Source organism: Mustela nivalis, assembly GCF_964662115.1.
Source record: "Mustela nivalis genome assembly, chromosome: 18".
Lineage (NCBI taxonomy): Eukaryota > Metazoa > Chordata > Mammalia > Carnivora > Mustelidae > Mustela > Mustela nivalis.
In genome coordinates, this window is record NC_139037.1 from 25,844,636 (window position 1) to 25,870,300 (window position 25,665).

The 25,665-nt window shown below is 59.0% G+C and overlaps 1 protein-coding gene across 1 annotated transcript; it reads right to left on the reverse strand.

The window, feature by feature from the left end:
- Window positions 1-3,115: 3,115 nt before the first annotated feature.
- On the reverse strand, window positions 3,116-23,833 carry MMP15 (matrix metallopeptidase 15). Its single transcript, XM_082712401.1, has 10 exons — window positions 22,902-23,833; window positions 12,099-12,247; window positions 11,328-11,456; window positions 9,852-10,159; window positions 9,371-9,532; window positions 8,106-8,359; window positions 7,598-7,736; window positions 6,538-6,688; window positions 6,335-6,450; window positions 3,116-5,126 (listed from the first exon to the last, which is right to left on the reverse strand). The coding sequence occupies exons 1-10, from the start codon at window positions 23,061-23,063 to the stop codon at window positions 4,672-4,674; spliced, it is 2,025 nt and encodes a 674-aa protein (XP_082568527.1). The 5' UTR covers window positions 23,064-23,833; the 3' UTR covers window positions 3,116-4,671.
- Window positions 23,834-25,665: the final 1,832 nt, after the last annotated feature.

Sequence of the window (25,665 nt, forward strand, 5' to 3'; positions counted from 1 at the left end):
GAGACATGTAGTGCCCTGACCAAGGACACACAGCTGGTGAGCAGTGGAGCCATGGTTTGCAACTGGGTGCCTGTAGGGATGGGCGGGCTACCATTTGCAATGATGTGGACGGAGCTAGAGTGTATTCCGCTAAGTGAAGATAAGTCAGTCAGAGAAAGACAATTACCATATGATCTCACTCATATGTGGAATTTAAGAAAGAAAACAGATGAACATATGGGAAAGGGGAAACAAAAAAAAAAGGAGAGCGAGGGAAAAAGCCCTAAGAGACTCTTAATGACAGAACAAACTAAGGGTTGCTGGGGAGTTGGGGGGAGGGGGATGGGCTAAAGGGGCGATGGGCATTAAGGAGGGCACTTGTTGGGATGAGCACTGGGTGTAAATGATGAATCACAGAATTCAACTCCTGAAACCAATATTGCACTTGTGTGTTAACTAACTAGAATTTAAATTAAAAAAAAAAAAAAAAAGTGGGGGGGATGGATGGGCTAGGCTTGGAAACAATAGTCAGGACATGAGGGCTGGGTGAGTTGGAGGAGAAAGTAGAATCAGCTGTCTTGAGGAGGGAGGGTGGGAATCTGGAAGAGGCAAGTCTTCACCTGGGCCTTGAGGGATCTACACAATTGAGACAGCATGAAATGTGCAGGGAAGGGTTTTCTGGGAGGAAGGAACAGCATAAACAAAGGCATAGAGGCAAGCCAGGGCAAGGGACAGTTGAGACAAGGCAAGCCACTGGGCAGGGCTTTGTGCGTCACAAGGGCACTTGAGCAGTGGGGCAAGGGTGGTACTATTCTGCCCTGAAAGTGCCTTGAGACCTGGAATCCCTGGCATTTTCTGGGAGAGCCGAGGGGTGGCTGACCCCTACCCCATCGTGTGGTTTTACGAGTTGGAGGGTAAAGCCTGTCAGCCTTGGGTCCCAGAGGCAGGACTGGATGTCGTGGAGGCATAGAAAGCCCTTCCTCTCAGACTGATGTGGAGGAGTCCACTGCTGTCTGGGAGGCTGTGGATGGACAGGAAGCTGGCCATTCCTGCCCGTGAGCCAGAGAATGGCCTCTGTGTGAGCCACAACAAAAAGGCTTTTCTGCCAAGTCGGAGGGGGAGGAAGCAGCCAGCTTGGCCCCTGCCCCAGCCTGAAAGGGGGCTCTGTTGATGGCTCTGGGGTCTTCGATGCCTAGAATGTGTGGGGAGGGAAGACCAGGGTGGGCAGGGGCCTCCTCATGGCTGTCTCTATTCTCCAGCAGCACCAGGGTGAGCTGGGGCTGAGCAGCTGTGCAAGTCAATCTGTCTGGGTGCTTCTCCCAGCAGGGCCATGTCCTAACTGTGTGACCTTGGCAAAGTCCTTGAACTCTCTGAGGCCCACTTTTCTCATTAAGTGTGCAAGTCGATGGGGGTGGCGATCGCCCATTGAGCACATGTTACGTGCCAGAGAGTGTGACCAGCGCTGTACAGCTGCCCATCCTCTGTCCATCCTCCCAGCAGCCCATGCGGCAGGTTGAGTTGCCCACTCTGCTGAGATGTAAGCACCCGGGGCCTCGGGTCAAAGCCCAGCATGTCTTAGACTCTAAAACTTCAAGCTGTGCAAATGCGAGGGAAAAAAGCCTGGAAGAAACATGCCATACTGTCAACACTGGCCTGGGGTAGGAGAGGACTTAAATTTTGCTTCTTTCTGTTAAGTCTTAATTATCTTACTGGGGAATTAGCAAGATGGGGGCTGTGGGGCCATGGTGAGTTCAGATGCAGTCACATTAAACAAAACCAATTTAAAGATGCAGGTTCCTGTTAATCCTTGAGGTGGGAATGGTGTCAAGTCGCAAGGCAGGGCTCTCTGGGGCTGGGGGAGGCAGGGCTGAGGCCTGACCCCCAAACCTTAGAGATCTTCACACCCATGGGCTCACCAGATGAGCTGTTCCTTCAGCCAATGGGTTGCTCTGAGGTTTTACCAGAGAGCTTGGGGGTGGAAGTCTCCTCAGGCGATTTCCTGAGAAGCCGAAGCCTCCTGTGCCAAGTCTCTTCCCTGGCCTGGGTTCTGAGGAAGAGCTCACTGAGAGGTCTCGCAGCCTCTCCTTTTTCGTCCCTATGCCCCCACTTGCCTGGTGACCCTAAGGCTTCAGGCTTCAGGCAGAACTGAGTGGAGCCCTGTGGCTTCTGCCACAAGCAAGCTGACGAGATAGTGTCCGCCCTGGACCCCCTTGCTGCCTGCCAAGGCCCCTGGGGTGGGGGGGGTGGGGGCTCATGGGCCATTTCCTAGTGGAGCCTGACAGGCCTCTGGGGCTTCTGAGGGCCAGCATTTCCTACTCTCCTCAGCCAGTTTTCAACACAAAGAGAGGAAAGGGTGGGATCAAGGGGGGCTGGGGAGGAGGTGTGCTGCTGAGGGGAGGCTGGGGCCTGGAACAGGTTGAAGGACCCTGCTCTGAGCTGTTGTAGAGGCTTGGCCTGCTCCGTGGTTGGGGTGGAACCCCACTATAACTGACCATCGCACTTCTGGCGGGTGCAGGCCAGTGCCTATTAGTTTGGCCCAGAGGATGGTGTGGGGTCCAAGCCTTGCCAGCCATGCCCATCGGATCCCAGGGGCTGTAAGGCTTCAGTCTCCTGCTCTCCTGGGTCTCCTCTGCACCCCCTCTTTGAGCAGAGCATGTGGTAAGGGGAACTTTCCAAATCCAAAGTGGTACTACTTCCCATCTCTTGCCTCCATGCTGGGTCTTCAGGCCACCCAGAACCCAGTCTAGATGGGTGGAAGAAGGGCTGGGGGGCCCGGCCTGGCGTTCCCACCCCTCCTAGACACACACTGCGTGTAGGAAGCTGGGATGCTCTTTTTTACATTCATGAATGAATGTCCAGCAAATTCTGTACTCTTTCTCTGTCCCTCCTCAGCCGGGTCAACCCGGGTCCCCTGCCCCACCTGCCTCTGGTCTGTGGAGGGCAGCCACCCCTCACTCTTCCTCTGAGCTCTGCCCCTCCCAGTAGGCCACTGGGAAGGAGCCCCCATAGAACTGGGAACAAGGTCTCTTCAGCATGGAGGACAGATGCCCTCATCATAGCCTGGACTCACTCCTGTCACCCGCAACCCCTCCAGCCATAGGCTCTGGCCCAGGGCCTCTTACAAAGGAGGCCACACTTGCCGGCTGTACAATTTAATCAGTGCAGAATATTTACAGAAAGAAATGTATGGGGGTGGACACTGCCCTCCATCCCTTGGCTGGCTCTCCAGTTCTGAGGACGGAGTGGGGAGCAAGCTGCTGGACCCATGCTCCAGGCCAGCGCATGAGACGCCTCTCCCTCAGGGGTCAGGGATCTGGCTGGCAGACCTGCTTGCTCAGGGCTGAGGGGAAGCAGAGGGGACGGAGCCGGCTGTACAGTACCATTTCCACAGCAGCCTTGCCTCCTGCTTACTTTGGGAGGGAAAAGAAGGAGGAAGTGTCCCTGCCCTTGGGGCTGAGCCAAGGAGAAGGGGAGTCTGCAGGCCATAGTGGGCGCCTTTAGAGACTCTGCAGCCGCATCCCACAACTCTGTGTGAGGGAAAGAGCTGCTGGCCTCTGTCCACCAGTGTCCCTCCTCCCAGTGCTCTGGGGGACTGGGAGCTGGAGGGGAGGAACCCCTAGGCCGCATGCGTGGTGGGCTGTGGGCACCCATCAGCCCCCTGTCTTCCTGGGACAGCTGGGAGCCTGGCAGCTGGTGCCTGAGACTCATGGGATTCTGAGACCCCTGAGGACGGTGGTGTGGGTGAGCGAGAGTGGGAAGAAGCCAAGGAGCCCAGGTGGGTCATAGCTCAGATAGGAGTGGCTGGGGGTTGGAAGCCCAGCCTGGGGGATGAGGTCCCTGGGTGAAGGGGCCTTGGCAGACCCCCTTTGGTCCTTGGTAAGGCAGGTCCAGGGCCTCTTCTGTAGGCTCAAGGGGTGTGTGGGCACTGGGGACTGTGGGCCCCTTGACTTAGTAGGGCCAGGGTAGGCATCTTAAGTATGAGAAGCCTGGGTAACGGGTTGAGAGGGGTGAGCAGGGAAGGACTCAAAACTCCACATGACTCATGGCCAGTAGGCCACCTTACCCTTCTGTCCCCTGGGCCGGGGGGCTGCCCCTGGGGGAAAGCTCTTCCCAAGGCAGAGATTTGGGTGGGTGGAGACCACTCAGGCCCCACCAGTCTCCAAAGCCAGCTCAGGCTGAGGAGGGCCCAGGATGGGAAAGAGCCTCAGAAACATTTTAGCCACTTTCCAGCTAGGCCTTCTGACCCTCTGCTTCCCTGGCTGTGGCCAAGGCAGAGGTGTTGTTGGGTGGGGCGGGGCGGGGCCGAGGAGGGTGTGGGGGTGGTGCGGGCAGAACGGCTCACTCCCTGTCCAGAGCAGAACTATTTGTAGAAAGCTCTAACCCCTGCCCTGAGGGACCACTGCTCCGGGTCAGCAAAGTAGAAACAAATACTCAACTAGTGTGCAAAACAAAAACAAAAACAAAAAACCCAGCAAAAGCTGGGCATAAATAAACATCGGGGTAGGGCTGGGACAGGGCTGGGGCAGGGCTGGCAGGGAGGTTGGAGGGCCTGGCGAGGCCCCCACCCAGGGGCTGAGGGAGCCCTGGAAGGTTCTGGCTTGGTGCACCCCCCACCCAGCCGTAGGAGTAGCCTGGGCCCCGCCAGCCACGGCCCCCTTAGCACCGTGCGCAGCAGGAGGGCGGCGCTGCGGCTCAGACCCACTCCTGCAGGGAGCGCTTGCAGTAGAGGAGAACGCGCGGCGCGCCCTTGCGCTGCATCTGCACCAGCGCGTACGTGAGCCCCAGGACGCACAGCAGCAGCAGCATGGGCGGCACCAGCACCAGCACCATGTTCACCGTCCGCGTGACCTCCTCCATCTGTACCACCACGCGGCTGCCCCCATCCGCGTCAGACCCATCCCCAAAGTCCCCCGCGCCACCGGCCTCGCCCCCCTCCTCCTCCTCGCCCTCCTCGCCCGCCCCGGGCTCTGCACCCCCGTCGGGGTTGAAGGGCGGACGAGCCACGTCGGGCCATCGGGGTCCCGGCTCCACGTGCTCTTGGCAGCCCATGAAGTCCCGCAGGATGGATTTGGGGTAGCCTGGCTCCATCCGCAGGCGCTCGTTGTCGAACTTCCAGTACTTGGTGCCCTTGTAGAAGTATGTGTAGGCTGCGGGGCGGGGAAGCAGGGATGAGCGATGTCAGGCGGCACCCCCCCCCCCCCCCCCGCCACCAGGCCCTCAAAGAAGACCAGGACATGCTGGAGGCACCCTGGTTTTAAAGTACCCTCCTTCTCACCTGCCAGCCTGAGCATTTTCAAATCTGCCCCCTCCCAACATAGAGGAGCCAGGCGGGGGTGGGGGGAGGGTGGGCGGGCTCAGAGAGGGGCAGGTTTGGGTCAAGGGCCCCACTGTGCTTCCCCTGCTTCCTGACTGGGCTGACGCTGACCCAGGTGGTACCTGGAAGGGTCTTGCAGCCCGCTGGGTCACCGGGGCTACAGTCAGCGGGCCCTGCCATACTGTCCCAGGACTAGCTTCATCCCATACCAGAGAGGCCAGTGTCTTGCTCAAGGCCACACAGCCAGCCTGCAGCCTTGGGCTGGAACAGAGCCCAGCACTGCCTTGGACAAGCTCTGCAGCCTTGGGCACTTTGCCCACATCCCATCAGCCTCAGGAAGGGTCAGTTCTGAATGAGGGGTGAGTCCATACTCTGCTGGACACAATGAGCTCGGAGTGGCTGCACAGTGATGCCATCATACACAAATGCCACGTGCCTGGCCTAAGCACTGGCTTTCCAGCAGAGCCAGCAGGGTCTCCCCTGAGCCCAAGAACCCGGAACCAGGAAACCAAGACTAATGGTTTTTCTCAAGATCGCCAGAGACCCCACTGGAGAAATAAAAGCCGCAGTTCCCTCCCTGTTGCTCAGTTACAGTGACAGAGGTCAGGCTTCCTTTCCAGGCGGGAAAATGGGCACCCTGGGAGGACCCTAGCCTTCCATCGCCCGAGCCAAGCTCACTCCCCCACACACCCTGCAAGCTCCCTGTGGGCTGCCCAGGCCTAGCTGAACTCTGCAGGGAGCAAGGCCATTCCGAGTGCCAGTTCTGGACACAGGCAGACCTGGGTGGGACTCGATTGTCCAACTCCCTTGCGGAGGGACTTGGGGCCCTTAACCTCTATAGTTTAGTTTGACTGTCTGTAAAAAGGGGTTGGAGACAATGCAGGAAGGGTCAGGAGAGTTACACTCTGGAAGCCCCCAACCTGGGGCCTGCCACAGCAGTGTCCCCCATACCAGCCATCGTGATGTGATGCTGGTGAGTCCTGGGTGTGGAGAGGGGGGATGGTGAGTGCTAGGCAGGCTGCAGGGGGTGGGCCCCAGTACCTGCATCGTTGCTCAGGAAGGCCCCTTTGGGGGAAGTAGGGATCCCTTGCCAGACACTGATGGGCTTGGGGTAGCCGGGGTCTCCACGCTGCGTCTCCTCATTGAAGCGCCAGTACCTGGGACCAAAAGCACCAGGCTGTGGGTTCTCTCTGGGTGGGGGGGTTGGACTGGAGCCTTCTCCCTTTAGGGAAGGGGGGGCTTACCTGTCCTCCTGGAAGAAGAAGGTGTGACCTGTGGGTTCCCACCAGATGGCCGTGTCGATGCGGTCATAGGGGATGCCCAGGCCATAGCTGGTCAGTGGCTGAGGGTAGCCGGGCTCCAAGTTTGCTTCTCGGAAGAGCCAGTAGCGGTCACCTGAGGGAGGGGGAGGTGGATGAGGACAGGCGGGGGCTGGGGGCCATGCCTGGGGAGGGGATATGGGGCGTGCTATTCTGGGCCCACAAATCCATTCACATCCACAGCCACACTCACCGCACACACACGACACATGCATGTACACACATACACCACACAATCATACACACCCTTTTACACAGGATAGGCACTGACCCCTATACACACCCAAGATAACACACAATGCAACTCACTTGCGTGTACATGCACTTGGAACTCATGGGCACATGCGACATACTTACACACGTACAGATCACTCACATTTGTGCACATACCTGTCACACTATAAATGGCCTGCATTCCCGTGTGAACATCCATCCCACCCCCATAAACAGTTCTTGTACAGAGAGAGGAAAGAGGGGGAGCCCTGTCTGGCCTCTCGGGCTTTTAGCGGGGGCTCAGGCTGGCAGGGGGGCTGGGGACATGGCTCATTCATCGGGGGTACTGCCCTGGAGGCCCTCCCCACGGCAGCAGGCCCCAAAGGAAGGGCTAGCAGTAGGGAGCTCCATTGGCCCTGCCGGCAGACCCCAGAAATCCTGCCCTGGGCTCGGGGGATCTGTTCTTATGAGGAGGGGCTGCTGGAGGCACAAGAGGCAAGGAAGGAGGGAACCGATGCGGAGCCCCCATGCTGCAGAGGACGGGCAGCTCACATCTAGTCGGAGCAGCTTCTGACCCCAGGGCCTCGGGTGTCTCCTGGTTTCCATCTACCTTCCCCCACCCCTACCTTGGCCTTGATGCGTCTCCCGCACAGTGGACAAAAGGATGACACGTGCAACGTAGCCCTTTGCTTGCCTCCTCTCTCGGGCCCTTTGGGTTGGAGGCCAGGCCAGGGCAGGAAGGGTGCCCAGGGCTCCTACTACCGATACCTACCTTTAAAGAAGACAAAACGTCCATCTTGGCGCTCATAGGCAGCACTGATGTCACTGGGCAGGCCACGCCAGAAGTGCCCGATGGGCATGGGATAGTTGTCCAAGACACGGTTGTGCCGAACCCGCCAGAACCAGCGGCCCTGGGGAGGGCATGTGTGTGAGTGGGCAGAGCAAGCCTCATCCTGGGAGAGGCCTCCCCTTGATCCACCCCTTCCCAGTCAGGGAGATCTGGAAGGGTAGCTCAGAAGACCAGGGCAGCCCTGGCAAGGGAGCCCTGGGTGGGGCACAGGCCCCTGCACATCTGTGTCACCCTGGCCAAGCCCCTTGTCCCTCAGGCTGGTGTCTTCTTGGTCTAGGGTCTGATGGCTCCCCATAGGCTGCTCAGTGAAGGAGGGGTGGGGGTGTCTGGGCAGCCAGGTGAGGAAAGGCTCCTGGAATGGGATGTAGGGCTTGCCCTCCTGCTCTGAGATGGGGCCAAGGGGCTAGGGAGGCATGGGCAGGGGCCAGACCTTGAATACGAACATCTCCCCACGCAGCATGGCTACTGTGTCAAAGTCCCCGTCGCAGATGTTGGGGCCATACTGGTCAGGCCGTTCCGTGGCTCGGGGCTGGGCTGGGGGGCCTGGCTTTGGGGGCCGCTCCGGCTTCCCACCTGGGGGTGGTGGCTGGGGGGGTCTGGGGGGCCGATGATCTGGCCGGCCTGGTCGCCGGGGAGTCACAGTGGGCAGAGGCCGGGTGGGCTGTGGCTGGCCATCCGGGGTGCCTGCAGAGCAGGGTGGGGGGAGTGGGAAGTCAGCAGGTAGCCCCAGAACCCAGCCTGAATGCCAGGTTCTCCTACTTAGAACCAGGGGACCTGGGGCCCCCAGCCCAGAGGGACGTTTGCCTTGGTGGTAGACTTAGTCAGGTGCAAGTCCCTGTCTCTTCACAGCAGACTCCTCCCCCACACCAGCCATCACATTCAGGACCTCCATCCTCCTCCATACAGCCCCCTCCTCGGCCTCCCCACACTGGACATGGGTCACTGAGTCCCTGAGGCTTCCTGAGTCCACGTTCCCCTGTGGACATTCCCCTCAGGGCACTAGCCTGCTTCAGTGGACCAGGAAGTAGGGGACACATGCAGAGGCAAGAACATGGCTTTGTGACCTCTGCCAAGGGCCCATCTCATTGCCAGTTTGCCAGGATGTCTGTAAAGGAGTGTCTGTCACCTGCCCAGCAGGACCAACACTGCCAGCCCTAAAAAGGGGCTCAGTGGGGCACTGAGCATAGGCTCTGACCCACAGAACTGGTCCTCAGGAGACCTTACCACTGGAGACCTTCTCGGGCAAGGCCTGGGTGAAGGGGGTGTCACCTGCCTCAAAGCCAAAGCCACTGGGCAGTGAAAAGCCAACAACACTGCCTGGAGAACCTGGGACAGGCTGGGACTGGGAGCGAATGGGGAAGAATGGGGTCCGGGACCGCAGTGGCATGCCCAGTCTAATAAGAATACCACTGACCCTGAAGAGGAAAGAGGGGTCAATGAGGGGCTTTGGGGATCCCAGCCTGGAGTCACCATGAGGGCCCTGTGTGAGGGCCAGGCCCTGGAGCTGCCCAGCCCTGGGTGTGATTTCTAGCCCCATTGGTTACTCCCTGAGTGATGTGGACAAGTCACTAATGCTCTCTGGGCCTGTTTCCTCCTCTACAAAACAGGGTTACTGGTGGTACCTATGCCTTGTCGGGCGGGGAGTTGAAAACTGGTGTGCAGAGCCTCCGGGCCATACCCATGCTGTCCACTCACCGTAGAGCTGCTGGATGCCCCGGAGGTCGTCCTCGGGCAGCTGGAAGCTGTCGGTGTCCATCCACTGGTAGAAGGGCGCCATGATGGCACTGGGGTTGCTAGAGTGCTCCAACCCCAGGGCATGGCCCAGCTCATGCACTGCCACCAGGAAGAGGCTGTTCCCTGCAGTGGGGACAGGCAGCACAGTCAGCTCTGTGACTATCAGAGAGCTGGCCCTTCTGCCAATCTTAGGAGAGGCTGAGCTGCTCTGACTGCTGGGGCTCAAGCTTCCCCACCTGGGAAATGGGTACGATGATCCCTTCACTTCCCTACCATCCCTTAGAGATCGTGGGACAACTGACAGAGATGGAGGGTCAGTGCTCCAGAGAAATGCCCGAGGGAAGCTCTCCCCTCCCAACCCTGTAGCTGCTAAACGGGCTCAGAGGGCAAAGCTCAGCACCGCCTCTGCCTCCCCTGCCCTGCCCTGGCCAGGTGTCCTTACCATGCAGGTCAGTGCTAGAGAAGGTCCAAGGCTCATCTGCATCGAAATGGGTATCTCCGCCCAGACCAGGGCCAGGGAAATAGGCATGGGCCAGAAAGCCCCCTGTGCCATCAAATGGTGAGCTGTCGCCGTGGAAACCGGAGGCAAAGAGTACCATGATGTCAGCCTCCTTCTGCCGCCGCAGCCGGATGTCCTCGTAGGGTACCTCCTGGAAGACCAGGGGCGTGGCCTGCTCCCACACACGGAAGGCCCTTCGCACTGCCTCCAGTGAGTGGTACCATCCCAGCTTCTCTGTGTAGTTCTGGATGCTGCAGGTGGGCCGGGAAACAAGGGAGTGAACTCAGGGCCTACTGGATTCCACTGTCCACTGCTAGCACCCACTGGGTGCGTGGTCCCAAGAGACACACCTAAGAGCTCAGCTGGTTTACCAACAGTGCCTGTCAATACCAACCATTAGTTTATCTGATGTGAATCTGAAAAAGAGAACTAATACATCAAACCTGGGAGTTCATGAGGATATCACTAAGTAAGGTTGTACAGTGCCCAATTAGCTTAAATAAAACCATGAAGCAAATAAGAGAACGGGTGCTCTGTAGCTAAGAGAAAGAACTAGACAGTTTGGAGACAAATGGCTGAGGTTTAAAAAACATGAGCCAAGCCGTTCTGATTATTGGACTGCAGGCTCAGGCTGTCCTGAGTTCCAGACTGGGCTCTGACATGACCTACATGACCTTGGGCAGGCCACTTCGTCTTTCTGTATTTCAGTTCTGCATCTGTAAAATGGAAAAGGGAGAGTCGTGCTCTTATCCTGGGGAGCTGGGAGGATGATAAGAATGAGCTGATGGAGAAAGCGGCCCCTGAGTCTGCACGTGATAAAGGCAGGAGGAGGCCTGGTATCACCCACATAAATCAGATTAAGCTTCTGTGTGCTGGACAGATCTCCATTAAAAGCTGGTCGCTCTGGGGGCCTGGGGGAGATAGAGCTGCGGATGGGTTGTGGCTGGACTGAAACACGAAGAGGAGTCCTTGGGGACTGCCTCGTGGCTCAGGGCTCAGAGGGGGCTTCTCGCCAAAGAAGGGTATGCAGACCAGGGTTTTTGTAGGGGACTTGCTGCTGTCCACTTGGCAGATGCCTAGATTCCAAGCCCCATGTGCCAGGCACCGCAGAGGCCCCCAGCTCTGCAGCCAGCTCCCCGCTGCTGGCGGGTGGGGTGGGGAGCCGGGAGGAAGGAGGACGGAGCGGAAGCAGCTCCAAGGGTCCTGACCTTCGCTGGGGGAAGACTGCCTAGGAAGTGCGGCTGATCTGTCAGTGTGGGAGCAGATCGGACCATCTATGCTGGGCACCCTGGGGTGGGCTTCTGGGAAAGGAAGCCTTCCAGACAAGCCCACTATGAAGCCTGAGGCCTCAGCCAGCGTGGGGAGAGGAGCGAGCAGTCTCCGGCCGGTGCTGTGGGAGGGCTGAGCCGCGGTGCCTACCTGAAGGTCAGGTGGTGGTTGTTCCACTTCCTCCCCGTGAGGGCATAGCGCTTCCGCCGCCGTCGCAGGTTGGCCTTCACGCGCACTCCGAACTGGTCTGGCACCCCACAGCGGGGTCTCTTCATCCACCTGCATCACGGGTACAGAGGGGTAAGCCCGGAGCCTTTCTCCCTGTGCCTGCCTGTTTGGGCTCTGCCTCTTCCAGGCAGTCCACCTTCTTCTACCACCCTTTGATTTGGCCTCCAGCTGCCTCTGTATGGGTGTGGTGGGGTATTTCTCTGCACTTCAATTTCCTCATCAGAAAACCAGGCAGGTTGACCTCAGACTGGAAGACCGAGTGCCCAGTGGGGACTCCACGAAGGTGATCCCCTTCACACGGGTATCACCCAGAAATGGGAGAGTTACCCGAGGCCCCGCGTCCGTGATACATTATGCTCCGTGCATGTTCAAGAATGTGGCTTTGGGTCCTGTCACCTTTGTCAGGTTCAGCGCAGTGCCTAGCGAGGATGTCCCAGCCAGGGCCCCTGGGCCGCTCCTCCCCATCCCCGTGCCTGGGACAGGCATCACTAATCCCGTGCTCCTTGCTGCCCAGCCCGAGTCGCCTCAGCTTTCTGGACACAGAGCTTCAGGCAGGCATGCCCAGGCAATCAGAATGAGCAGGGAAGACCAGACCAATCGCCATTTCTTATCTAGGCCACTGGGTTCTGGAAACTCCACCTGCCAAACCCCTGCCAGAGCAGGCCAGGAGGAGGGCCTGGCGGAGGCACTCACGCCTTGGTTTCTTCGTCGAGCACGCCTGTGACGGGAATCCCATAGAAGCGCTGCATCTCAGCCAGGGCGGAGGCCAGCATCTGGGCGGAGCGCATGGTGGACATGTGACGGCTCGGCTGGGGCAGGTAGCCATAGAGCCTCAGCCAGTTCTGCAAAGAAGAGGCCACCCCTGGGTCAGCATGTCTAGCGTTGCTACCTCTAAACACAGCCTGCATCCCACGACCGCCCACCGTGGCCGCCATCCCCTCCTGCTGCAGTGACCGTGTGAGCCTCTGGACTGTTCTCTCCATTCCCACCTCCTACAGTCTGTTCTCATGCAAGAGCAGAACAAAAGGCCTTTACAGTCAGGTCTGGTCAATCTTACGCTTCTGCTTAGAATCCTTCAAAGACTTTCCAGCTTAGAGGAAAAGCCAGTTCTAACAGGAGCTGCCAGGCCCTTCTTACCTGCCCTGCCTCAGCTCTCAGCCCTCACTCCTCCCACCCGCCCCCAAGATGGTCACACTCCTGCCTCAGGGCCTTCGCACGTGCTGTTCTTGCTGTCCAAACGCTCTCTCTCAGACATCTGTATGGCTCCCACCCTATTTTCCTCAGTCTCTGCTTTCACCTCACTTTGTTCCAGGGGTATTCTCTGACGACACAATGTTAAAAAAAAGACCCCCCCATCTGCATCCCCTGGATCCTCTCTTCTCCTCCCCTGTACTTGTCTAACACATTATATATTCCACTTCCGGTGTTTATTGTTGGTCTTTCCCTGTTAGGATGGAAACCGCGTCTATAAGGACAGTTCACAGTAGCTGTCCTTACCATTGTACTGGCCGCTCCAGGGCAGCCCCCCCTACCACTCCTGGCAGACCACTGGGGACCCTGAGGAGTTCAGAACCTCTTGAAGTCGCACCAAGTAGGAAAACTGGCCCCTTGGTGCTGCTCCCCTGGAGATCGTAAGCCTCCCAGAAGAGCAGATGGATTTGGGCAGCCCACCAGGGCCCAGCAGGGTGAGACAGGAGACCCAAAGTTCAGTCCCTGCTTTGCCACAAACACTTTGTTTTCACCGGGACTGAGTTTTCTCAAGTAACAATGGGGCAGCCCTGGGAAAAGCAGCTGGCACACAACAGGGGTGCCCATCCCCTTCCAGAGCCTTCTAGCATGTCTTCTCCTCCATCTATCCATCTGTCCATCCATCCACGCACCCCCCACCTCCTGCCAAGTGTTTCTGTGACGCGCGCTCTGTGCCAGACACCGCCAGCTGGAGGCTGTGGAGGACCGAGAGAGTGTGCTGACCTCCAGGGGCTTCCAGACTCCCGTGGAGACCAGGTGTTCCCACAGAGGGAGGGAATCACGCCTGCAAGTCTGTGAGCAGACATGCCCGTCACAGTCACAACTGGAGGATGGAATCCCCAAGGAGCCAAGCTGAACTGCGCTAAGAATTCATCCTGGCTGTGAGAACATGGTGACCACCACACGAGGCTGCTGGTAAACACAGAGGCCAGGGACTGCTGTGGACTTTGGCCCCGTGGAAGTGTCCTTCATACCTTTGCTGGCCCGCCCTGGGTCTCTGGGCGAGGGCACCTGCGGCCTGCTCTCTGTGAGGCTCTGGAAGGTTAAGGCTGCACATCGAAGTCTCAGAAGGCAGGCTTGATGGCCAGATATGGTGGTTGCTGTGGACCGACAGCCCTGTGTCAGCTGGCCAGGGCCACACCCATGTCTGTCTGCCACCAGCATCGAATCTAACTCCTGGAGGACTTGCTCCCTTAGTGCCACCTGCCATCCCCCCCGACATGACTGGGTGGTTCCCACAGCCGGCTCCGTGGTGCGCAGGTGGCCGCATTGGATGGAGTGGCTGCTGAACCAAAGAGGGTGGCATGGACTGATGCCCAGCCCAGGCTTCCAGGCCTCCCAGGCCCTAGGAAATGGCTACTGAACAAGGAGGCAGGGACACGGAGCTGGGAAATAACCATCAGCTCCAGTGACAGAGTGGGGGACAGATTCTGGCCCAGACACCTCTGAGGTGTGGCTGCATGCCTCCTGTGCTTTAGGCTGTCATCAGACTAATTTTTTTTTTTTTAAAGGCCGCCACATTTTTATTTATTTCCAGGTGCATAAAGAGGCTACAAGTTAGTGCTGTTAAAAAAAAAAAAAAAATCAAACTCATCAAGTAAGTGCTGCATTTAATGAAAACTGCATCAGATAGAAGAGGAGGCAGAAGCCGACTGCAGAGCCCCTGCCCTGGGGCAGTGAGGAGCTGGAGGCACCTGTAGGGCTCAGCTGGCTGGCTGGCTGACCCCAGCAGCTGGCCTCCAAAAAGCATTGGGGAGAAGGAACTTGCAGAGGTAAAAATCCCACTTCCAGGGTGGGCCTGACCAGGACCTGCCTCATCACCCAGATTTCTGGAAGGGTTCGCTGGGGGTCTACACTCCTGCATGGCAAAGTGCCAGATAGGGAAAGGGGCTCAGTAAGTGCATTATTAATGATGGAGGCCTGTCGGGGTGTCCTTGGAACAGCCTTTTGCCTCTCCCAAGAGGCACTCAGGCCCTCAGAAGGGCCTAAGTGCCAGGCAGCCTCAGGTAAGGGCAGAGCAGCAGTGGGAAGCAGGCGTGCCCGAGGCATACCCGCCCCCCCCCCCCACCAGTAACCCACCTCCCCCTTCTGGCCAAGGTCTCCTTCCCTGTTCTTCCCAAGCACAGGAAACCTCTCCTGAGGCTCTAAGTGTATGGAAGGGGCAGGATGGGAAGCCCACAGCCCGTAATGGGCAGTTTCCCCAAGATGCTGGGGGCAGACCCGGAAGGCCAGGCGGTGATGCCAGGCCAGCTCTGGCAATGAGAGGAGAGAGAGAGGCGGAGCTGCCTGCTGATGGAGGAGGGCGCCTGTACATTGCCCATTTGCATAAGGTAAAAATATCTCAGGGAGCGCAATCACGGGCCACCAAGGGGCTGATTAGTGGTGTCTGCAGTGACAGGGGGAGGGCAGGCAGGGGAGGCTCAGACTGGGGCCCTGGGGAGAGGAAGGGAGGGGAGCTGGGCCCGTCTGCAGTGAAGAGCTCCAGAGCCCAGCCCTGCCGATGGGGCCCTTCACTCCTGGAGGCAGCTCAGGGGCCGACAGGAAGGTCCCGTGGGTGCCTGTGGATCCTCCTCCCCACAGACAACTACCCTTAGGGTCTCAGGGAGGCCAAGAACCTCTATCTCATAATCAGCCCACAGTCTCCTGGTGACCAATGCCCTTGGCCATGACCAGGATGAGAAGCCAGGTCGGGGAGCAATGGCACGTGAGGGCAGGGGGCAGATATGCAGCCTGGGCCCCGAGCAGCCGAGCCCCAGAGAACGGGGCGCAAAAGCTGCTGGAGCCTGCCTGACTCTGGCAAACTTGTGCTCAGGGCTGACTGCCAAGTGCCCATCAGTCTGCACCACCGGTAGGGCTGTGCGGGCTCTTCCCATCCCTGGGAGGGTTTTTCTCTCTACCCTCCTGCCGGAACCAAGGGTGACAAACCTAGGAGGTGAGGACATGGAGGGAAAAGAGCACGGGATTGGGGTGCACAGGCTTGTGACAGGGGCTGTGCCTGCACCCCTGAAGCCCCAGCTTGCTGACGTGCTCTGCTGCCACGGACCAAAAGGGAGTTGTGATTCCCAAAGTCACGACCAACCGCCCAGTCTCGAACTTGGGGAGGAACTGTGTTCAAGCCCCTGCTGCTGTTCTTACTGGTGACTGTAAACTCTGTCCTTTACAAAAGTAGCCTCCTTTTCGGGGCGCCTGAGTGGTTCAGTGGGTTAAAGCCTCTGTCTTCAGCTCAAGTCGTGGATCCCAGGGTCCTGGGATGGAGTCCCGCATTGGGCTCCCTACTCAGCAGGGAGCCTGCTTCCCTCCCTCCCCACCCCGCCTACTTGTGATCTGTCTGTCAAATAAACAAATAAAATCTTAAAAAAAAAAAAAAAGTATGCAGAGCTGCTTCAGGTGAGTGGCTAGCCCCGGTAAGGAAACATGGGACCATCAGGAGTCTGAGGGCAGATTCCTGGCCCCCTTCCCCCTAGGAGAGGCCATAAGCATAGTGGCAGGCTGAGAACCTGCCATGGGCTGGGGAGTTGACTCTAGTCATCCCATTCAGTGTTCACAAGGACCCCGTTCCCACTGTACAGCTAATGAGGTTCAGAGAGGGCGATGGCCCACCCAGGGTCACACATCTGTCTGGCTAGAACTGGAGCCCACAAGCAGTATTACTGGCCCGGGCTGCTTGTGAAGCCGCAGGAGCCTCTGGCCCAGCACAGCACTGGGGGAGGGCAGCTAACCCTCCCCACACCCCACCTCTCCAGCTGGGTCTGGGCGCGGGGCCATGTCGGCAGGGCTGCCCCCCAGAACTGCTGAGACAATGCCAAGGCAGGTCTACGGGGAGGGTATGTCTGAGAAGGAGCCATGGATCAATATTGTGCATTAAGTGGGGGTGGTGGGAGGGGGAGCGGCACGGCGCCACCGCCACAGGCAGCTCCCCCTCTCCCTGGGCCTCAGATTGCCTGGCCCCGCCCACGGCCTTATCGGACCCTGAGCGATAAGCTGGATCTCCGGGAGGCTCTGCTGCTGTCATCCCAGCTCTCTCTGCAGTCCAAGCAGACCCTGCCAGCCTGGCATAAACGGCATCTTGTCAGGGCTGCCGGTGACGGACCGAACCTTCGGTGGTGTGAGCTCCTCATCGTGCTTGTTCCCCTTATTCCGTATCCGGGTCTGTGGGCTCCTGGGAGCAGGCCAAGACCTCGCCTGGCTCTGCACTCCCTGTCTGGGCAGGCACAGAGCCAGCTCGGAGAGAGATTTGTGGTCCTGGGCCGCCACGGTCCCAGCAGACGCCGATCATGCACCCTGGGTGCCCCCCCTCTCCGGGGAAGCTGAGCCCAGAGCCCATGCACCAGCTAGATGACCCAACTCAGCCCTAGACTCGTCCAGCCTCAGTCTGGGGAAGACATCAGGGCCTTCGAATCCAGCTCCCTCGCTGAAGCTTCTATGGACCATGGTGGGGCCCAAGTCCCTTCCAACCTGCACCCCTGCAGAGATGGGGTGCCCACTGCCCCCAGTGTAGCCCATTCTGACTTTGGGCATCAGTGACTATTGGAAAGCTGCTCCTCAGGCTGAGCGGAAATCTGCCTCCCGGGGACACCCACCCCTGGGTCCTGACTGCTTGTCCATGGCCTTTGAGCGCTGGAGGGGGCTGATTAAACTTGAGTTCCTTCCTTGCAAAGAGGGGTCAATATTATCATTCCCTTCCCGCCACGCACGGATGATAGCACAGACGACACAGACGCAAGGCCAGTGAGGAGAGGGGGCACCAAGCCAGGCCCCCTGTCCTTGGTGGATCCTTTACCTTTTGGAGGCAGGATAGTCCATATTTCAGCAGTTCCAGAAGAACACACTTGCTTATTTGGGGCTCAAGCTGCCCTCCCCCACTACTTGAAAGATGCAGCGAGGGAAGGGGCTATGGGTGCGCAGGAGAGTAGGAGGGTGCGGGATACCCAGCCAGGGAGCAGAAAGGAGGTGGTTGCCTGAATTCCTGTAGTCCTTAACCTGGAGGGAAGAACCGATGGGTCCTTTGGTCCTTCGGTCCTTCGGCCAGTGGGTGGGGTGAAAGTGTCTTGTTTGCTAGTGGTTTCCGGGGCTGGCTGAGAGCCAGGCCTTGGGGCCTCTAAGAGCCAAGTCAATCTGACAGCCGGATAGACAGATGAAGAGCTGGGGGCCAGAAACTCTCCTGTAGGTGTTACTGGTGTCCATAGGGCTGCTTGTGGGGCAAAGCCTGGGTGGCTGGATAGGCGGGGAGATGGCCAAGGGCAGCTCTGGCCCCACCTCTACGACCTCCTTCCCACTTGGCTCCAGCCCCCTCAGGATGGCCCCTTGCAGCCTTTGCCCAGCACACAACAGCAGATGCCACCTGTGATCACTGTCACTGTTTGGCCACCATTTTGCAAGTGCTTCCTATGTACCCAGTGCCATGCTCCTAAATGCTCCACATGAAGCTGAGCTCTCACCCCAGCCCCCAGGGTGGCCACCAGTCCTGGGAGGACAAGGTAGCTCTCAGGGCTAAGGGTCAGCCCTGGAAAGCTGCTCCACACCTGGCCTCCTGGTGTGGGCAGCGTGGCCATCAGGGCAGTAGGATGGGAAGCATCTCCACAGGCTGGGTGACGGCTGGCCCCTAGGTCTTCATCTGTCTGTCCAGCTGTCAGATTGACTTGTCTCTCTGAGTTTGCTCATTTCCTGCTGTTCCCATGAGGGGCATGGGATCTGGTAAGAGGCACCGTTCTTTGTCTCTCTGATCCAAGCCCAGCTTGTATGCCTGTGCTCTTCTTGCTGGGGACACGGCAATCTGGGCTACCTCCCCAAAGGGCCCAGTCCACAGCCCCTGGTCTCCAGGAACCCCCTGGAACCGGTGTCCTTCTGGGGAGCAGCCTCACGGGAGCCCTGACTCGGGGGGATCCTCCTGCTAGAAGGCACCTATGGGTGCCATAGGCTCAGAGAGTTCTACCGCCTGCATGGTCCCAGGTCCTCACACTCATCTGTGGGGTCCTCCCAGGACCCTGTGTGGTGGAGGGCACCGGAGCAGACAGCCCCCAACCCCTCCCTGCTTCTGCGGCCGCAGAGACAACATCCCCAGGTCTGAAAGCAGAGCTGGTCATGGGGCTGGGCCCCGTCCTGGTCAGCCAGCTATGCGAGCCACATCAGCCTTGGGATGATGCAGAAGATGCCAAATGTCCTAATCTGTCTGGGCTGCAGTGACAAAAATACCATGAACTGGGCAGCTAGTAACATGCACTGCTCACAGTTCTGGAGGCCCGCTGTCCAAGAGGAGGGCATCAGCACAACTGGGTTCTGGGGAGGGCTCTCTTCTGGGGTGTGGACTGCCTACTTCTTGCTGTGCCCTCACATGGTAGAAGGGGCAAGGGAGCTTTCTCGGGCAGCTTTTTATAAGGGCACTAATCTCCTTCAAGAGGACTCCATCCTCATGACCCGATTGCCTCTCAAAGGTCTCCCTCCTAAACCATCGCTTCGGGAGTCAGGTTTCAACCTATACACTTGGGGGAGGATGCCAATGTTCCTTCTAGAGCACCAACTATAAACCGAGCTGGGGGGCCATGGTGACCACAGCAACCCCCACAGCTGGCCTCAGGCAGAAGCCAAAATCCCAGCTGGGCAGAGGGGACGATGGCAGGGAGCATCTGGTCAAGGCACAAAGGGGCCAGAACTAAGTGCTGGCCAGGGCGCATCTCTCCCAGGGTTGCAGTGTTGCCATTCTGAGTTGGCCTCAGAGAGGACTGGCTGTGAGTGCTGGGGTTCTGGAGAAGGTCTCCTGTGGGGGATCTGGCTATGTTTCTAGGCTGTTTCTTCTGCTCCTTGGGCTGGGACAAAGGAAGGCATTTTTGTCCAGGGGTCAGAATAAGCAGGTCAGGCAGATACGCTGTTCAGACAAGCACGGGCTGGGCTGTTTTCTGCAGAGGCAGCAGACCAACTGGACCCTGGGGCGGCCCAAGCACTGGGACCCAGTAGAGAACTGAGGGTGAAGGGCAGGGCCTAGCGGGACACCAGGTCCCTGGCCATGCCAATCAGCCCAGTTTTCTCAGGGTTTTGAAAGAGACTGTGGAAAGGAGTGGTCTGTGAGTAGTTAAGAGAAGAGACTGAAAAGTGGAGACAGAAGACGAAACTTCTGCAGGTTCCCGATGACAGGGCCTTCACATGAACCCCTTTTATTTGAGGGAGGGACACAGGGAACCTCTGCACCTTCCCCACATCTAAGAAAGGGTACTAAAAGGAAAGCACCCATGGGGACCCCCAGGGGCCGGCATGGAAGTGTGAGCAGAGATTGGAACACAGGAAGCCTGGGGCTTCGGCTTGCCAGTCAGATCTGAAGGTCAAAATCAGAATTCGGGTTGGCCTGCACCCCTCTTTTTGCTCATTCTGCTCAGCCACCACCTAGGGGCAAGGAAGATGTGCGGGAGTCTCAACCTCGGCACACCTGGGTGGGCCCACATTTAGCGGCGGTGGTACCACACCTGTGAACTCTGGCAGCTGAGTCACCTCCACGGGGCAGGGCTCCGAGCCTAGAGTTGTGCCTAAAAGGGGCGGGGAGGAGACCAGAGACTCTCCGGTGAACACAGAAGGCACATAAGCAGGCTAGACGCTGCAGCCAGAAACAGAAACTCCTGGACCGGGAGCCGAGGGTGGGCGCTGGAGTCTGAGGGCAGGGAGACCAGGAGCTGTCGCTGGTACCTCAGTCCGGCAGGGCGTGGGTCTGATATCCCAGGGAGCCAGTGGGGCAGGGCAGAGTAGCTCAGTGGCAGCTCCCTCAAGGAAGATAGCCATCTCCAGGCTGGGGCCTGGCAGGTGGCAGGTGGCAGCCAGCTCCTAGCACACGCCGGGTTTCCTGATTCCTTAGTCTGGTGAAACTGCTGCAGTTTCTGTCTTGGGAGTCGGAGAGGGAAGGGAGAGGGGCTTCAGTTGGGTCTGGGTTCAGTTGTCAGGCTGCTCAGAGATGGTGCCAGCCATGGCCTGACCTAAAGTCTGGAGCTATGGGGGCTATGGGGTAACGGCTAGCCCCAGAAGTCTCTGATGCTGGTCCTCAGCTAGCATGGGCCTGGGGACAGTTCTCCCATGGCCTCCTGGCAAATGGGCTGGTTGCTGAAGCGGTTTGACTTTTTGGGCCCAAATCTGGACAGACTCGACAGACTTCAAAGGACAGCCTGTACTCCAAAGCTAAGTGTAGTTGCTGGTACAGACCATCTATCTCTACCTTGGCTTCCAACATCAAACATCAAGGGTCCTTCTACCATCCAGAATCTCTTCCAGCAGTGCCCCAACCCAGGTTTGCCCCCAGGAGACAGCCTACAGGCCAGTCACAGATGTCTAGCCAGAGCCACCACGGGCTTAGGACTCTGGTCTGTGGATACTCCGGGCTAACAGTGCAGGCCCGGGGCTATGGGTACTCCCACAGCTGGGAGAGAAGGGGTGTGATGGAGGAGCAGAAACAAAGGCAAGAGAGTAAAGCCCTTCCAGCCACAGCTCCTAGCCATCCAGGATGCCAATTCACAGGCACGGCCACCCAGTTCCTGTGAAGAGATGCCATCCTTTCTTTTTTTAATGATTTTATTTATTTGCGAGAGAATGAGAGAGACAGAGAACATGAGAGGAAGAAATAGACTCCCTGCTCAGCTAGGAGCCTGATGAGGACTCCATCCTGGGACTCCAGATCATCACCTGAGCCGAAGGCTGTCGCTGAACCAACTGAGTCACCTAGATGCCCCCAGAGATGCCATTCTGAAATAGACTGTAAACTCCTCAAGGGTGGTCTCTGACTTGGAATCCTTGGGTCCCCCACTCCAGAGTAGCTGGTGAGCCTAATAAGCACTCTCTACCCAGTACCTGGATGGGAGCCCCACCAGCAGGAACTCCCTATAAGCCCCTTCCTGACCGCCTGTGTGAAATGGGGGTGGGGGGTGGGCGCACGGAGCTGGACAGGGCATGGGCTGGGCTCCCTCTACACCTCCAGCCAAGGCTGGGCTCCCCGCAGCTTTCCCTGGTCAGGCCAGGGAGGGAGGGCAAAGCAGGTGGGGAACCGGCTGGGAGGTGTAACTTGAGCCGGGAGGAATTCCCTGCCCTTCCTCCATGCTTTTATTAAAGTAGGGCGGGGAAGGGCAGGCTTCCATCGGAAAAATCTCCCAGGCTGCCGGGGGAGGTGGGGAAGCCGCCAGGGGGCTGGGAGGGAGCACCCGCCCGCTGCAAATAGAAGGCGCTCAGGCCCACAGCCCCGGCTGTGGGAGGCTCCAGGCCGGTCCAAGGGCACCGACGCCAGAGCCTACCCCGGTCCGCACAGAGGTGTTTCTCCTCCCACCTCCGCACTCCTGCCTAGAGCACCCCTCTTCTATTTCCGGGCAGGGAGTCGGGTCTTAGAACTCTGGACAGCAGGGACCCAGCTTTTGCTGGGGCGACGGAGCTGGTGTCCTCACTGTCCGTGCTCCGGAGGACGGCACTGGGCGACCCTGTGGAGCCGACGTGTGGTGGTGGGGATTCTGGCTGGACCCCACTCTATGCCCAGGAGGCCGCGCCTGGTCACTCGCGGGACCGATCCGGAGACGGGGCTCGGGAGGGACGTCAGGCAGGCTCCAGAGAAAAGCACGTTCGGAGTCTGCCCTCTCCAACCCAGGCCTCGGCGTAGGGGCTCTAGTGGAAGGAAGCGCCAGGAGGAGACAGGGTCTCTCTTGGACCCACCTGGCCATGGAGCGGCTTCCACGCAAGAGCCCAAGGAAGTCGCCCAAGCGCCCCCGTAAGCCGGGACTACTGTCTCGGAGGTTCGCACCCCTTCCCCCTCCCGGCCCGCCGCACTCGTGGCTCGCTGTCACCCAGACCAGAGGCTACCGAGGCGGGAGCGCTGCCCGCTCCGCCCGTGGGCCCCCAGAGCCGCCCCCTCCCCACTCGCAGGGAACGTCACGGCGCGCCCGCAGGACTCTCGAGGAATCAGCCGCGCGGGGAGATTGAAGGAGGGGAGCGAGGGCTGGGGGCAGCAGAAGCGACTCCCGGGACCCGGGTTGGGGCGGATCAGTGCCCAGGCAGGGCCGAAGGGGTAGAGGGGGTGCGAGTCCTACACTCTCCAGGATTTGGGATGAGGTGCGCAGCAGCGGGCGAGCTGGGGAGGGGCAGCTAGCTTGGCCCCATTCTTCCCCGCCCCCCTGCTCTCGGACCCGGGCTCCTCTCCGCGCCCTCCACCCCTCGCCCCAGGCCGCGGGCGTGGTTCCCTCCCGCAAGCCCCCAGGCTCCCAGCCCGCCGCGGAGGGGCCGGGCGGGGGTCCTTACCTCGGCGTTGACTTCTGCGTCCTCCGCCGCCGCGCCGCGGCCCAGGAAGCCCAGAAGCACCAGGAGCAGTGGCAGCAGTCGCGGCCGCGCCGCCGCCTCCCGGCCGCCGAGGACACTGACCGCCCAGCCCGGCCGTCCGGGCGCGCTCCGGTCGCTGCCCATGCTCTCGGCGCCTCGCTTGGCCGGGGGCGCTGCACGCAGGGCTCGCCCGCTGGCCGGCGCCGGGGCCCCGCACGCGGATCGGAAACTTGCGACGCTCCCTGGCTCCCCGCCCGGCGGGCGCGCGGCAGACCTCTCGGTCCCTGTCCCCTCCGGAGACGCTTAAGTCCCCTCAGCAAATTCCCACGCCCGAGGAGAAGCCGGCAGGGCAGGTCCGGGCGCGAGGGGCCGGCCTGCGGGGGAGGTGGCCGGCCGGAGCCGCCAGCCGCGGGGTCCCGCAGCCTCGGCGCCCCGGGCCCGGCTCCCGAAAGCTAGCGCAACTCCTGAGCCTTTGTCTGGCTCAGCGCTCCGGCCGCCCGGTCCCGCGGCGCCCCCTGCGCGCCCAGCTCCCTCTGTCCATGCCCGGGGCCGGGTGCTCCCCAGAGCGCGCGCCTCCCGCCCGGGGACTCTGCTCGCCCCGCGCCCACCCGGGCCCGGGTCCCCGCGCAGTCCCGGGAGGAGGCGCAGGGAGCCGGTCGAAGCAAGTGAGCGAGCCAGGGAGCCGGCGCCCGACGTCCCCGGCGAGTTCGGCGCAGCTCTGGGCGCTCCCAGCCCTCCTCCTCGCGCGCTGCTCTTAAAGGGCCAGTGCTCACTCCGTGCGCTGGCCCGGGCGGGGGCCGGGGGCGGTACCTCGGCGGGGGGGCTACTCGGTAGCAGGTGCCGGCGGTGGAGTCCGACCAGGCGGCCCTTTACTCTTTCCAGAAGGAGGGAATCCTTCCCAGCCCGCCTCTGTCACTCCCACGGTGCTTGTGGAGAACGGGTTTGGCACACACACACACCCCGTTGCGCTTCCTAGCAACCCCCTAGAGAGAGGGAGGGAGGGAGGAGGAAGAAAGACTCTTCATTCTCCCACCTGGCGGGTGTGTAGGGATACTAAGGCAACGGAGGGCAGTAGGGGGTGGGGCGCGAGGGCAGAGGGACCCAAGTGTCCTGGGGGGGGGGCATAAAAATCTAGCGGCTTGTTGGCCCCTGGGGTCTTTTCAAAAGCCTCAGGATGCCACTGGTCCTTGAGTGACCCTCCTCGGTTGCGTTTGCAAGAGCACAGGTTTCAGAAGGAGGCAGTTGCACTTTTTGTCTCTTACCTGCCGCCTTTATGTCTTTATGTGGAATGTGGGGCAAAGGGCTGCTGAGGGTTGGGTATGCTTCTGCTGTCTCCACACTTCAGCTGTCCAAGCAGAGCATACTGCTTCATGCAAGTAAAACATGGCAGTTCCACAAGGTGATGGGCCAGTGGGCAAAACTTCCACAGAGCTGAGCTGAAAGTGCTAGGTTTAATCCAGGAGCAGGCCATCTGTGTGGATGCAGAGGGCCTGGGGTGGCGAGAGGCCTCCATCCAAAGTCCACAGAGACTGTGAATTCAGACCAAGGGCAGTTCTGGCCTCACAGACTGGCCCCAGGGTCAGGAGGTGAAGACCCCAGGGTAGGGCAGGAGGGTGGAGACCTTCCCTCTCTTCTGCTACTTCCCAGTACTGGGAATGGAAATTTTCCCTACCTGAGGGTGAGTTTCTCTAGAGTAAGCCCTGGGGTGGCCCAGCCCACCTCACCTTCTGGAAATGGGCAAAGAGCCCGCTGAGCTTGGAAATGGCCTGTTGAGAGACCTGGCAGGTAAGGAAAAAGAGCACTGTGAAAGAAAACAGAAGTTAAACTGCCTATGATAGATTTTATTTAAAAAAAAAAAAAAAACAAACTATTGCAACAACAACAACAACAACGAAAAAGCTATTGCAGTAGGGGAAGACAGATTCCAGTATAGAACTGGACCCAATTCCAAATATGACCTGAACAGGGGGGGGTTTATAGCCAATAAGCAAGTGGAGTGGGAGTTTGGAGGGGTGTTGGGGAAGTTTCTGGCTAAAGATCACCTGGTATGTGGGGGAGGTGTTGTAGGGACGCCTTGCGTGATAAGATCTCAGGCTGGGAAATTCTGAATAAACTGATTTAGCAGGATTCTTGCTAAACTGGATTCTAGAAGGAAGTAGACAGAAGGGCCTCCTTGGGGAGAAGGTTTGGGGGATCCTGACTAAAGTTTGGTCAAGCAAAGAATCTTTGTCAGTCTCCCCCCTTGCTCAAGTGAAGAAAAGAAATTCTTCTTTCCTCTTATCAACGTAAGTCCATTTCTTAGGTGGTTGCCTTTTAATCATTTAGAACCTTGGTGACAGTAGATAATGGCTGTTCAATACGAGACACAAGACCTTTAATGAGAGGAATACCTTGAAGATAGGTAGATGAACACTGGAGACGGAATCAATATGTGTACCCAACTTCACAGACCTTCAGAGATCTACCAAGGAAGGACGGAAGGACCTATTGTCCTTCCTTGGCGGTGTGAGTTAGAATGGCGGTGAAACATTTCTTCCTTCACCTCTTGAACCTTCCCGGTTATGGCAAAGATGTCCGGTAGACCATTGGGGTTGAAGATGCACTCCTTACTTCTTTTTTTTTTTTTTTAAGATTTTATTTATTTATGTATTTGACAGGCAGAGATCAGAAGTAGGCAGAGAAGCAGGCAGAGAGAGAGAGGAGGAAGCAGGCTCCCCGCTGAGCAGAGAGCCCGATGCAGGGCTCC

Excerpts from the sequence above, each read along its gene's own strand:
- MMP15 (XM_082712401.1), bottom strand. The coding sequence starts at position 23,063 with ATGGGCAGCGACCGGAGCGCGCCCGGACGGCCGGGCTGGGCGGTCAGT. Across the intron at positions 10,160-11,327 it reads AACCACCACCTGACCTTCAG|CATCCAGAACTACACAGAGA; the intron begins GTAGGCACCGCG and ends GCCCACCTGCAG. Across the intron at positions 5,127-6,334 it reads CTTCCTGAGCAACGATGCAG|CCTACACATACTTCTACAAG; the intron begins GTACTGGGGCCC and ends CCCGCCCCGCAG.